This window comes from Monodelphis domestica, chromosome 4 (genome assembly GCF_027887165.1).
Source record: "Monodelphis domestica isolate mMonDom1 chromosome 4, mMonDom1.pri, whole genome shotgun sequence".
Classification (NCBI taxonomy): Eukaryota; Metazoa; Chordata; class Mammalia; order Didelphimorphia; family Didelphidae; genus Monodelphis; species Monodelphis domestica.
The window spans coordinates 25,617,633-25,632,902 of NC_077230.1; the positions used below are offsets into that span (position 1 = coordinate 25,617,633).

General features: G+C 33.9%; 1 protein-coding gene across 5 annotated transcripts in view; it reads left to right on the forward strand.

Moving 5' to 3' along the window:
* The window catches only part of RPGR (retinitis pigmentosa GTPase regulator), a 116,049-nt gene that overhangs the window by 65,770 nt on the left and 35,009 nt on the right, over nucleotides 1-15,270 (forward strand). For all 5 annotated transcript variants that reach the window (XM_056826251.1, XM_016433366.2, XM_056826252.1 and 2 more), the window contains 2 exons: nucleotides 11,342-11,445; nucleotides 15,122-15,187. In XM_056826251.1, coding sequence (XP_056682229.1) covers nucleotides 11,342-11,445; nucleotides 15,122-15,187 — 170 coding nt within the window. The remainder of the gene's footprint in view (nucleotides 1-11,341; nucleotides 11,446-15,121; nucleotides 15,188-15,270) is intronic.

Sequence of the window (15,270 nt, forward strand, 5' to 3'; positions counted from 1 at the left end):
TTGAACAATTTTCAAAATCCTGTTTTGTGAATGAAATGTTTCATGTTTTCCTCAATTTTTTCATTATTTTGGTTTTGTTTTATAGTATCCTGCTGCCTTGTGAGGTCACTTAATTCTAGTTATTGTATTCTGGTTCTTAACTACTGGATTTCATCCCTGACTTTTTGGTCTTCCTTCTCCTTCAGGTTTGATTTTCTTGGGAGGTCATCTTTCATTCTCTTTACCTCATCTCTCATCTCCTTTGCCTCATTTTCCAGCTGCTTGATTTTGGCTTTCAAGACACTATTTTCTCGTTTTAGTTCAAGTTCCACTGTTTCCAGATGACATATCTTAGTTTTAAATTTCTTTTCCCAATTGTCTTCAGCCTCTCTTAATTGTGTTTTGAATTGCATTTTGAGTTCTTCCAAAGCCTATATCCAGTTCGCGGGGATTTCTGATTTATTGTTTGCTGATCCCAAACCCCCCTGTGTTCCATTTGCTTAATGAAGCAGTCTAGTGTAATTTCTTTCCTCTTTTTCTGTTGTTTGCTCATATTTACCCCTTCTTTGCTCCCTGTATTTGTCTGTTCTCTTGCTCCTCTCATATTTTTTGGTTTTGGGGACTTCTGTCAGTCTCCCCCTTATAGCTTTGACAGAGGATCTCTCGGTGCAGTCTGTGGGGGAGTGTTGTTGGAGTTTCAGCTTCCCTGTCCTCTGGAGTCTTTTGATTGGATTAAAGTCTGTGGAGGAGGTATGTTGGAGCCTGGGCTTCCCTGAGTTCTGAAGACTTTTAATATGGGATTAAGTTCAGGTGCCTTGGGCTTGGTGTGTGATTAAGTTTAGCCTGGTTGGGCTGGGTTTGTCTGAGGCCAAAACCTCCTGGAAGGCTGGAGCAATATGGAGGATCTCCATTGCTCTGACCAGACTGCCACCTTCTATGCTCCCTCTCCAGCTCCTTCCCCACCATCTGTGTTCAAGGCTCTGAGCTTGGTTCTGCTCTGCCCACAAGGTACACCCTCCAGACCAGCACCTTTGCCCACCCTGAGGTTCCCACTGCTGCTGGGAGCTTAGCGCTCTTGGTGGGGGGGGGGAGGGGTCCTGGGTCCTTTCTGCCTTCTCCTTAAATCCAAGTGTTCTCAGATTCCAGCTTTGGGGGGGGGATGTACCGTTTGAATTGAGTCCAGCAGGAGGGTTCCTTGGCTCTGTCTTTTTGTTAGGTTTGATTTGCAGTCCCCTAGGAGCATTCAGTTTTGATTGGTACGGAAGGGTATTCAGAGGTCTGAACTTCTGCTCCTTTTATGCCACCCTCTTGACTCCCTTCCAAGTAGTTTTCATCAAATAGTGGATTTTGGTCCCAAAACCTGGGATCTTTGAGTTTATCATAGACTGTCTTGCTAAGGTCACTTACCCCAAGTCTATTCCAGTGATCCTCCCTTCTGTCTCATAGCCAACACCATATTGGTTTGATGACTCGTGCTTTATAGTATAGCTAATATCTGGTACTGCTACCCACTTTCCTTCATATTTTTTTTATTATTTCCTTGGTATTCTTTATCTTTTGTTTGTCCAAATGAACTTTGTTATGTTTTTTTTTTTTCAAATTCAGTAAAAAAGTTTTTTGGTAGTTCAATAGGTATGTCACTAAGTAAATTAGTTTGGATAGGATTGTCATTTTTACTGTTAGCTCATCCTACCCATGAGCAATTAATATTTTTCCAATCATTTAGATCTAGTTTTAATTGTGTGGAGAGTGTTTTGTATTTGTGTTCATATATTTCCTTTGTTTATCTTGGCAGATATATTCCTAAGTATTTCATATTGACTAGTATAATTTTAAATGAAATTTCTCTTTCTAACTCTTGTTGCTGAGATGTGTTGGAAATATATAGAAATGCTGATGATTTATCTTGGTTTATTTTGTAACCTGTAATTTTGCTAAAGTTGTTGATTATTTCCACTACCTTTTTAGTTAATTGTCTGGGATTCTTTAAGTAGACCATCATGTCATCCGCAAAGAGTGATAACTTGGTCTCCTTCTTGCCTATTTTAATACCTTTAATTTTTTTTCTTCTCTAATTGCTACTGCTAGTGTTTCTAGTACAATATTAAATAATAGAGATGATAATGGTCATCCTTGTTTTACTTCTGATCTTATTTCGATTTCTTCTAATTTGTCCCTCTTACAGATAATACCTACTGATGGTTTTAGATATATACTGTTTATTGTTCTTAGGCAAGGTGCTTCTATTCCTATACTTTTTAGTGTTTTCAATAGGAATGAGTGTTGTATTTTGTCAAAGGCTTTTTCTGCATTTATTGAGATAATCTGTGATTTTTGTCAGTTTGCTTGTTTATATGGTCAATTATGTGGATGGTTTTCCTAATATTGAACCATCCTTGTATTTTTGGTATAAATCCCACTTGAGCATTATCGATAACCCTCGTGATCACTTACTGGAGTCTTTTTTGGTAGTATTCTATTAAAGATTTTTGCATTTATGTTGTACAGGCTAAAAATCATGGTTGGACTGAATATTTGAGAGTTTGTTGCCAGGGATTTAATTACTAAATCCCAATGAATTACACAAGTCAGAATGGCTTTTTTGGTAGTTTATTACTAATAGAGGGAAGAAATTTCAGAAATGAGAGAGAGGAAGAAAGAGAGAGAGATAGTTGCTCCAGCCTGGTCTAAAGCAGACAGGAATTCTGAGGCCCCAGAAAGGAGGGCAGGGCCCCCAGAGAGTTAAATTTAGCAAGGCTCCCAGGCACGAGGTCTCCTCCAAGATTAGGGGCCCCTCAAGAGTCTAGTGGCTCCAGAAAAGCCAAGGAAAGGGAGTCAGCCTTTTCACTCACCATGTGACAGTCCAAAGGGAAGCAGTCTGAGATCTCAAGCCTGACCTCCTCCATGGTCAAATTCCAAGGCAAAGCCTCTCTCATAGGAAGTCACCATGAAATTTAAAGGGAGTTCTTTGCGTCACTTCCTGTGCCTTACATGTACCAATGGTGGCTTAAACTTGGCTTTCACCTGCCCAGGAGGCTGTCAGTTGTTTCTGATTTGTCACTTGCTAGAACACATGGGTCATAGACTTTCCTCCCCACACTAAATTCTTAAGTGGGAGTGTAAACATTCCTGGTGGCTAAAATTCTAAAGAATAAGTAGGGTGGAGTTAATCTCAATTGCACAATTTTCATTAAGGGGTTTGGTCTATAGTTTTCTTTCTCTGTTTGTGACCTACCTGGCTTTGGCATCATCTGGTCCCAGGGATTTTTTCTTACGGAGTTCTTGTTCAGTTTATTTTTCTGATATGGGATTAAGTATTCTATTTATTCTTCTGTTAATCTAGGCAATTTGTATTTTTGTAAATATTCCCTTATATCACCTAGATTGCCATATTTATTGCCATATGATTGGGCAAAATAGTTTTTAATGATTGCCTTAATTTCCTCTTCATTAGAGGGGAGATTTCCCTTTTCATCTTTGATACTGTTAATTTAGTTTTTATCTTTCCTTTTTTTTATTAGATTGACCAGTACTTTGTCTATTTTATTTGTTTTTTTTTCAAAATACCAGCTTCTAGTCTTATTTATTAATTCAATAGTTCTTTTACTCTTGATTTTATTAATTTCACCTTCTATATTTAGAATATCTAATTTAGTTTTCATCTGGGGATTTTTACTTTTTTCACTTTCTAGTTTTTTTAATTTGCATGCCCAATTCATTGGCCTCTGCCCTCCCTGATTTGTTAATATATGCACTCAAGGATATTAATTCCCCCCCAGCCCGAGTATTGCTTTGGCTGCATCCCATAGATATTGAAAGGATGTCTCATCATTGCCATTTTCTTCAATGAAATTATCCGTTGTTTCTTTGATTTGTTCTTTACCCAACTGATTTTGGAGAATCATATTAATTTCCAATTAATTTTTGATATGCTTCTCCATGTACCCTTACTAATTATTTTTATTATATTGTGATCTTACAAGGTTGCATTTATTATTTTTGCTGTTTTATACTTGTTTGTCATGTTTTTATGCCCTAGTACATGGTCAATCTTTGTGATTGTGCTGTGAAAAGAAGGTGTATTCCTTTTTGCCCCTATTTATTTTTTTCCACATATCTATTAACTCTTAAGTTTTCTAAGATTTCATTCATATATCTTACCTCTTTCTTATTTATTTTTTGTTTTGATATATCAAATTTGATAGAGGAAGGTTCAGGTCTTCTACTAGTATATTGTTACTATCTATTTCGTCTTTTGAGCTCCATTAGTTTCTCCTTTAGAAATTTGGATGCTTTACCATTTGGTGCATACATGTTGAGTACTGATATTTCCTCATTGTCTATACTGTCTTTTATCATGATGTAATTGCCTTCCCTATATTTTTATCTAGATCTCTTTTTACTTTAGCTTTGCCAGATATTATAATTGTGAATACTGTCTTCTTTTTCTCAGGTGATGCCCAATAGATTTTGCTCCAACCTTTAACCCTTAACCTGTGTGTGTGTGTACTTGCCTCATGTGTGTTTCTTGTAGACAACATTTGGTAGAATTTTGGTTTCTAAAGCACTCTGCTATTTGCTTTGATTTTATGGGTGAGTTCATCCCATCACATTCAGAGTTATTATTACTACCTGTGTATTCCCCAACATTTGAAATTCCTCTCCTATGTCTGCCATTTCTTTTTTTGCTATTTCCTTTTAAACCAGTGGTTTGTTTCTTCCTAATCCCCACCCTTATTTTATTTCCCTTTCTGCCCCCTTTCTTTTTGTTTCCTTCCTATGTTTTAGGGCCTATTAAATTCCCTTCCCCCTCTCTTTCCCTCCTTTTTGTACTCCCTGCCCCTCTTCCTCCCCCTGTGTTTTTTCCTTCTCACTTTCCCTATAGGGTAAGATAGAATTTGATACCCAATGGATCTAATTGTTCTTCCCCTCAGAATTGATTCCACTGAGAGTAAGGTTTAAGTATTACCTATTAGCACTCTCTTCCTCTTCTTCTTATAATAGTATTCTTCCCATACACCTCTTTGTGTGGTATAGATTTTCCTATTTATCTTATTCCTTCAAGTTTCTCTTGGTGCCATCTTCTGTTCCCTCCCCCCCTTTTGTTGCATATCATCTTAGACCACTTATTACCCCAATCTCTACCTATGAATAATTCTTCTAATTAATATTGTAGTGAATATAATTTGTTAGAGTTACCAATAACATTTTTCCTCATATGACTATGAATAATTTGATCTTATTGAAGCCCTTAAAGAAGAAAATTAAATTTTTTTCTTTCCCTGCTCCTTATGTACCTTTTCATGTTTCTCTTAATTTTTGTGTTTTGATATCAAACTTTCTGCTTAGTTCGGGTCTTTTTTTTTAACAAATACTTGGAAATCTATTTTGTTGAATGCCCATACTTTCCCGTTGCAGTATATAGTTAATTTTGATGGGTAGGTGATCCCTGGTTGAAGACTCAATTCTCTTGTCTTTCTGAATGTCATATTCCAAGCTCTTCAGTCCTTTAATGTGGAAGTTACCAGATTTTATGTAATCCTGTTTTGTGCTCTTTGATATCTGAATTGTCTCTTTCTGGCTTCTTGTAAAATTTTCTCCTTAACTTGGAAGCCCTTGAATTTGGCAGTTACATTCCAGAGGGTTGTCTTTTGAGGATTTAGTGTAGGGGGTGATCTATGGACTCTTTCAGTGTCTATTTTGTCCCCTTGTTCAAGAACTTCAGGGCAGTTTTATTAGATAATTTCTTATAGTATGATGTCAAGATTTCTGTTTCTTTCTGGTCCCTCAGAATTCTCCTGGATCATTGCATTGTTGCTAGTAGAGAAGTCCATTACATTCGATTGTACCACACAGTGTGTCAGTCTCTGTGTACAATGTTCTCCTGGTTCTGCTCCTTTCGCTCTGCATCAATTCCTGAAGATTGTTCCAGTTCACATGGAATTAATCCAGTTCATTATTCCTTTGAGCACAATAGTATTCCATCACCAACATATACCACAATTTGTTCAACCCAGTTGAAGAGCATCCCCTCATTTTCCAATTTTTTGCCACCACATAAAGCATGGCTTTAAAATTTTTTGTACAAGTCTTTTTCCTTATTATATCTTTAGGGTATAAACCCAGCAGTAGTATGGCTATATCAATTTACTTTCTTGACAAATAAAAAGTTCACATAAATCCAACAACACAGTAGCCACATCTGACAGCCTAGCTTTATTCCACATCCACAGTGCTGTACACCAGGGAGAAGTGGACATTTTCAAGTTTTCTTTCAGGCTAAGCTTGGTCATAATAAGAAGCATCTAGATTTGTGATTTTGTTCTCTATTTACGTTGTTCAAGTTATATTTATTGTTTTCTTGACATTAAACTGCAGCAATCTACATGAGTATTCTCACATTTCTCTGAATTCTTCATATTGGTCTCTTTTTATAGTGAAGTTATGTTCCATTGTATTTATATATCACAATGTATTTTAAAATTCCCTAATCATTTTTTTCTCCTGGTTTTTTGTTGCAAAATGTTGCAATGTATATTTTTTTGACTGATCTCTGACTTTTACTTCCTTGAGGAATATGCCCATAAGTGGAGTCCCTGAGGCAAAGGATAAACACATTTTAATCATAGGTTTTAAAAAAAGACCCTTACCTTCTGTCTTTTGTGTTCCTTTATATTCTTTGTATGGTTTAAAATTTTTCACATGTATAGTTGTAAGAAGGTGCTTTCTTCCATTTTTAAAAAATTTAAAAATTTTTTGAATTTAACAAATTCAACTATAGTGAGACTATCTATATACATTGTCAAACAGAAGGAGGGGATTTCAAGTAAAACTGATTTTCTGTTATGTCTAGCCAGCTTATCTCTTCCATTTGCCTTGCATTTTTTGCAGGTTTTAGATTAGAGAGATTTTAACCTCTCTGATTTCTTGCCAATTACATAGTCTCCTTCTGATTCTCTTTTGATTTCACTTTCCTTATTCTTTAACAATTTCACCTTTTTCTTCCCTAATTCTTCCACTTTCTTCCAATGACTAGAGCTTTCCCCAAAATTTAGAATCCCCCCAGTTCTTCCCTTCTGATCTCTTTCTGCACTGACTTCTTTAATTATTTTTACCTCTCTCTCATGTCATCTATTATTTCCTTGGTAATCTTAAAAACTCTTTGTGGATAATTCCCAAGATATTTTCCTACATTTGCTTGTTTCCCCTGAAATGCAGCCACATATTTCTAATTTTGCCTGCTGAGTGTCTCTATGTTAATGTTAGTTGCCAGCAAAGTCTAAAGATTCATTGTGGTAGGATCTCTTAAACTGTGATGAAGTTATTTCATGGTTTTGGGTTAGTTTGTGGTTATTATGACCTTTCTTATGATTTATATAAGAATATATGTATATGCTTCTTATAATATTTTAACTGCAGCTGTTACCTTTCCTTTGTGAAATGTAAATGAATTAGTATTACTTGCACAAATATAGACATTTAGACTTAGCTGTATTAATAATCAAGGATTAATTTGTATTAGAGTATATATTAAATTTTTTTTAATCCTTCCCTAAAGAATGCTAGTTAGTATTCATTTTCAGAATCCAAGGGGGAAATGGTGGAAGCACCTTCATCATAGGTTCTTTGATCTTCACTTAAGAGAACAACTCAAAGTCATCTTTCTGGCAATGAGAAATTAGAAGTGTCTCTCTATAGGAATATAGGAGTAATTGAGAAAGTGTCTTCCTAACTAAAACTTCATAAATAAGTGCTTAGTTGCCCCAATAGCCCTGAATCTCAGAATCATATGTAAGATGATCATCTACAACCACTTTCTTTGCAGACGTCAAGAAGATTAGGTTGGTGGAATGGGGTAGAGAAGAAAATTCTAATCCTTTACTTCTTATCTTCCTCACCTAGTTAAAATATAACAAGATCATGAAGTCTAGATCTGGAAAGGAGAGGTAGCAGACACCAAGAACTATCCTGAGAATCTCTCCCAACTCTATCCTGACTCCTACTCCCTGAAAAAAAAAATAGCAGGGGAATTCTTAACATACATGACAAATGGAACCTTGCCTGTGCAAAAGAGAAAAAGCAAGAAAGCCACCATTGAGCCTGCCATGCCATGATACTAATTTGCATGGAATTTTGGAGGATGGAAGTACTCTTAACCCATCCTCTTGGCCTTTGGCTGGCTATATAGAATACCCTTAATAAATACCATTTGGATATTTAACTCTTGTTTGTGAGCTTCCTAATACTATTATGGAGTTAATACATAATCATCCTTTTAGATAGACTTTTGTCAACTTAGCTAAAAATTGAAATAGGTAGGAAAAACTAATCAAGTCTCTTCATTTTAAAACTGGTATTTATAAAGAAGAACCCCATAAATTGTTATAGTGACTGAATTTACTTTGTCATTGTTTCATCATCTCATTGTCCTAGATTTGTCTTTCCGTAAAAATCTGCCTCTTTCCCTATGTATATTGACAGTGTTGCTGTATTACCAGTTGAATAGGTTCAAACTCTCAAATTTCTTCTATGCTATTTACCCTTTATTTTCAGGCCTGGTTATACCCATTCAACCTCTGTAATAACTGATTCTTCCTCTCTACTTCCAATACTACCTACCACTCTACTTATTGCCATAGCCTCTTAACTAGTTCCCCTACATGTAGTCTACATTCATTCTTCATATCTCTGCCAAAGTAATATTCCTACTGTTCAAGAAATGTACATGTTTTCCAATGTGTGTGTCATTCTTTAGTTAGAAACTTTCAGTGGCTTTCCATTGCCTACTCAATAACTTGTAAACTCATCCTAACATTTAAAACCCTTCACAATCTAGTTGTAGTCTTCTTTCAGCCTTATATTATAATTTTCTTATTCACATAGTATATGTTCCCTATTCCTTAATTTTTTCACCCTTTTTCACACCTCAATGTGTGTGTATGAATAGTCTGCCTATTATCAACTCTCTTTACATTTCTTTCTTTTAAAAATTCTTCCATTTCTTCAAAGCTCCTTTCAATGCTACCTTTTCCAGTAGAACCTCTCCTGACCCAACAAAGTAAAAGAATGCTTTCTAGCCTGACTTCTTTCTTAGTGCTATGACCTGTGTCCTGTCTATGTATTTGTATTGTAACATTAGTGTACCTGTCTTATCCAATCCATTATACTCATTCAAATGAATCTCTGATTTCATTAATTTGGATGATCCCTCTAGCAGTGTAGATCACAATTCATTCATGCCTGATCATCTCAGGTGACTCTTATCCTTGGCCTCCCATGAATTCATTCAACTTACTGGATGCTTTCTTCATCTGTCAAATGTACCTTTACTTGCTATTCCTTCCTCCCACCTCATTTCTTCCAACCATACATTTTTTGAACTACAATTTTTATTCCTGTTTTTCTTTGAGTCCTTTGTTATAGTTTGTAACCTGCTCACTCCCACCATATATCTCTCCATCCACTTTTGAATAATAGTCATTTTCAGTGGGTGTTATTCTATACCTCATTGCCATACAATGTCATTGGTAGAATATTGGTATAAAAAGATTAGTCTATTTTTCTAAGAGAAGCTTGGAGTCATAAAAGTAGCTTTTGTAATTTCTTTTAAGTTATTCCAGCCTACTCTTTACTGATTTATTCTGGGTCTAACTCTTGTGCATTTGTCCACCCCATCCCAGCTGTATAGGTAGTCCATCTGTGTGTTATAATCTGGGAAATAAACAGTCTTTATCCATTTCCTTTGTGGATGATCATGCCAAATTTTTTTGAGTGGCTACAGGTTTTTTTCAGGAAGCTCTGCAGTAGTGTGGAGTTTGATACAAGTACAGTGTCACCTATCAAGAAGATCATATTACTATAGAGAATCTCTCTTGAACTTGGATTCTGTACTGGATCTCCTCCATCACCATGCTGAAATCCTTTGGCCAGCTCTTTTTTTATGTCTTGCTTCATGGTTATAATCAGAGAATCATCAAATCAGGATTATTTTGTTTATTAATATGTTTCAGAAGATCTTGAATGATTTCGATACATGAATGAGAGAAACTTTTTTGAAAGAGAACTTTAAGACAGTATTAGATGACAATACATGTATAACCCATATTGAATTGTCTGTCAGCACCAGGAAGGGGAAGGGAAGAGAGGAAGAGAGAGAAATTCTGTCATATAACTTAGGGAAACTTGTGTGGAAATTTGTTATTACATGTAATTGGTAAGACAGCATTGGGCTCTACTGAATCAAATGCTTTTTCATAACCAATAATAAGCCCAGTGAAATGTTCTGTCCTCTATAGCTCTCAATAATTTGCAAGATAGTAAAGAAAGAACCCATTTAAATATATTGCTTGTAAAAAACTGCATATTCCCTACTAATACCCACATTAAAGATGCTCTTCATTTGTTTATCAAAGATTTTGTATAGGCAGTAAAATAGATATACAGGTTGGCAGTTGCTGATATTATCTTACTTTTTTGTATTAAGGTTTGAGATTTTTTTTTACATATTTCTTATCTTTCCTCATTTAGTTGCCTTATGAAATGATTCTTCAAAAATCTTAAAACTGTGTCACTTCTGGTGCCAATTATGTCTATGTATACTAGGTCTAATCTGATTGTTTCTATTACCTCTATTCTCTTTTGTTCTATTTTTAATTGCTTCATATGAGCATAGGCGAATATGACCCTAGAATCTTAGTGTGGTGGTCTTTGATTGGGAAAACAAGTTTGTTGTATATCTCTTTTCAGATTTTTTTCCCCTTGGTTTTCTTCTATCTATTCTATCTTTAAATGCCTTTGGAATGACCTCACTTAACTGGATCTTGTGGAAATATTTTTAAAAACTATATTGTTATAGTAATACCTACTGTCATTTATATAGTTCTTTAAGACTTACAAGGCACTTTACTCCACATCAACCCTATGAAGTGAATACTATAAATATTATTATCCTCAATTTGTACTAAAGGAGTAGAGATTAAGAGAAGGTAAGTGATTTGCCCATGGGCACTAAATTAGTAAGGATACAAGTGATGATTCCAACTCAAATCTTCCTGAATACAAGTCTCTTGCTTTTTTTCCATTATATTCTGAGTTCAGGGACGGTTTCATGTCTTATTTTTCATTTTTATATCTATATCATCTATATATGATAAACATTTAATAAGTGTTTGTTTAGTTAAATTGAAAATAGTTTTGAAAAATTTATCTGTGAGCATATTATATTTAAATTGTTCAGTATCTGTAGGAAAGTTCCTTTAAAAAAGCCTAGCAAACATTCTATAAAATGAATTTAATTAAGGTTGCCTATTTTCTTATCCCATTTGCAAATATCACTTTTCAATTATTTCATTTTATTTTCAAGATGAACCAATTGAAGGAAAAGAAAAAAATAATTCTTCAGCAGAAGAATCAGAGCCTGAAAATGAGCAAAAAAGTCTTGGAGATACTACTGATATTCTAAATATGGTAATTGTTTTATTTAGGGCATAATAAGCATTGAGTTGCACACGAAATTCAATTTAATTTCAAACTAGTATTTCTTGAATACTTACTATGTTTATAACTTTTATAGATGTTTCTGTGTTCTGAATCTGATTAGAAATTGATATCAATCATCTTTACTGATGACCATTGGTGGGTATGATGAGATTTGAATTTAGGAAAATGAATTTAAGTCTTGCCTTGGGACATTTATGTGACCATGGACAGATATTTAATCTCTCTCATCCTCAGTTTCCTCATCTCTTAAAATAGGGCTTAAAATAGCACTGCTATCTATCATTCATAAGTTTATTATAAAGCTCATATGAGATAATATATAAAATGCTTTGCAAACCTTAAAGTGATATATTAATTCCAGATATTATGGATATATTTATAGGATATGAAAATACTTTTGAAAAATTTATCTGTGAGCATATTATTGTTAATTTGTTCAGTCAACCTCAATATTAATATAAAACTATAGTAGGCTAAATTATTTGGGAATATTAAAAAATTATGGTATGGCTAACTTTTTCTCTAATGACTAGTAAAACCAAAAGAGGTAAAAATAATATATCTTTTTTAATAATCTCTGTTCAAAAGTTGTAAAAATAACAAGGGTTTTTAAAGTTATGTTTGGGATATATACCAAATCAAGGATCAAAATAGGACCCAATGAAATGAGATGATGATAATTGACCTTAGAGATATGGCAGCTCTACTTAATTTCTCTTTTGCTTCTGTTTTCTTTGCCAAAGGAGATCTTTGGCTGGGAAGGACAAAACAAAAGTGGCAAATGAAGAGTTACTAACTTGTAATTAGAGAGATAGCAGCTAACTTCTCTTGATTAATATAAGCTGCCTGGACCAAATGTCCTATATGCTAGGTTATTGAACCAACTGGATACGATTGCTGAGTCATTGTCAGTGGTTTTTGAAAGATGTTGAAGAATTGGCAAGGTGACAATAATTTTTTTCCTCAAAACCATCTAACCCAAAAAATCCAGAAAAAGAAGTTAGCTTTGAAAGTATAACTAAAGCTGAATCCACTGTGTGAGAAGACAGAAATACCACATGGCATAAACATGTCAAGAAATAATGTCATGAAGCTTAAATACTTAGGATTTCTAGTCCGTTTCTCCACTACCCAATAATACATCCTTGCTTTGGTGTAGGTAGCATAAACAATCTTGCAAGATATTATTCAAAGGAAATGTATAAAAGTTATATCTCTTAAAGAGCACATTTAATGACTGAAGATAGTGAAGCAGCTAAGTCTAGAGAAGTTAAACATTTCAAATACCATTGATGAATGATAATGAAATAATAACTTTTGCACCGAACAAAGGAAAATATAGTAAAAAATGAAAAACAATGCCAAGCATTTATAGAGGACTACTTTAAAATACCCTAATTAAATCATCAAAGACAACCAGAAACCTTCAGAAAGACCTGATTCCTCTGTAGTATGAAGTGAGATTTTTGAAGTTGAAAGGACATCAAGGAAACTAGTTTTTTTTTTAAAGAACTATTAAGTGGCTATGGAAAAATGCATTTGTAATGAGGAAGACAATACAAAGTCTGGTGTACTAAGTATTAGGAAATATAATTTTTTTCCTGATGAAATTATTTTTCATCCAAGACTAGAACCATTCTCAGAAGTGTAGGTGAATTAATAAGATCTGTGTATCTTCATCACACTGCAAAACATCCACCTCTTAAAAATATTTGAGTCTTTATAGTGGACCTGAAAGTACTAATCCAACTTAAGGAATAATGAAATTGCTAAATATATTAAAATGCAGAGAAGCAGAATTGTTCTAGAATTAGAGAAATTCCCAAATGGAAATGTAGTACTGTAGCATGACCTTAAATCATGTCATAGATCACAAAAAGTGAAGAAATTCGTGTAAAAGATGAAGATAAACATGCTTCAATCCTCTGAGAAACAATCTAATTTAAATCCCATTGAAAACCCACAGGCTATAATCAAAGCTAGTCTTGGAAAAAATGAACTGATAACCAAATGTATACTTAATATTCATTGTGATTAAAAATAAATTTAAGAATGTGTCAAAGTCTTGTAAACTTGATATCAAATTATGTCAAAAATCTTTAAAGTTAATAGCATGTCAACAAATTTAATTATTTTCCTTTGCTCCAGGTGGTTTGTATCCTACTCTATACTAAATACATCCTTTATCTGTCAAAACAAAACAAAAATAGTAATTAAGAGAGAGAATACAACAAAAATGTATATGCTTAGATAAAAAATGACATCTTGCATTATAAATGTCAGAAAAGAAATCAGAAACATTAACTGTGAAAGCAATTGAAAATGATGAGACTTGCCAAAAATTTTGAGATTTAACTTAAACAGTTCTCTGAGAAAAAATTCAAACTCTTCTCATTCTAATACCTTGTCTGGTGTAAAAGTGATCTTGGGTTCTAAAGAATATATGAATGGAAGCTAAACTCTGGTAGTTTCCACATATGCTGTCTTTGAATATGGTCCCAGTAATAGATTTATGAGCTCAGTAGGCTGGCTACATGATGGTGACTGTTTTTGGTCACAACAAAGAAGGAGATAAATATGATTCTTATTCTTCTATGAACCCTATTCATTTTTGCATTGCTGGTGGACAGAATTTGGGGCAAGAGTACAAAGGGTGTTAAGGATCATAAGTAATTAGACTACCAATGAATGGAATTTGACTTTTGGTACTTTAGATATGACACTATAGTTCAAACTCTTTGAAACATTATCAAAATAGGGGGAAAAAACCTAATGAATGGAGGATGCAATTTAAAAACTAGAAAATAAAGAAACATACCTCAAATAAACTAATTATCTTAAGCTTTATTAGAAATAATAATTTCTGTGTTGGATAGGATCTCACAGTCCACCTAGTTTAATTCTGAATCTATTTTCTAACATATCCAAATATATGTGGTCATTGCAACTTTTGCTTAAAGACTTCGAGTATAAGAGAACCCAAGGCAATCCATCTTATGTTTGAATATCCCTAATTGTAAGGGATTTTTCCCTTATATTCCATTTTGACCTTGACCTAGGAAAAGAAAGTAGAAAATCTGACTCAGTTTGATTCCAGAGTGGATAGGATAAAAGCCCCGAATAAGGAGAATACCAATTGCTGAAATTCTAGAAATAAGAAGCACCTTTTAAAACTTCAAAGGCAATACTTTTTCTTTTCTTTTTTAGAGGACTCGTGTATGAGTCATAAGATGTTATGAAAGTACTCAAGCAACAGAATAAAAATCTTGGGAGACTTATGTGTGTTAGCAGTAAAAAGCTTAAGTAACATACTGGCTTTCTTAAAATCCCAGTATAATTTTCATGTTACCAACCTCAACAACTCAAAAGATTATCAAGCAGTTATAACAATGATCTAAGTAAATAAAATTCTAAAAGTACATTTGTTGCAAGAAAAAGATAACCTACTAAAAAAGAACAAATGACCTTGGGTTTATCTGATTGACATATTAAGTTATCTAAGCCATCCCTTTCTTTTATTAGTGTAGTTGGTTGAGAGTTGATAACATTTATTGAACTAGTTTGTGTCATTTTTGTCAATGCAACTTTTTTAAAGTATATGGCATGGCAATCTTTTTATAGCAGATATTTTAATTTATTTCAGACACATGTGATGAGCCTGAATGTGAATGATCAATCTTTAAAATTATCACCAATTCAAAAACAAAAGGTAAAGTAATAAGGACTGTTTAATGTACATGTCACTGTCTATTTAGAAAATTATCATTTTTCTTTATTGGCTTCTTCGAACAC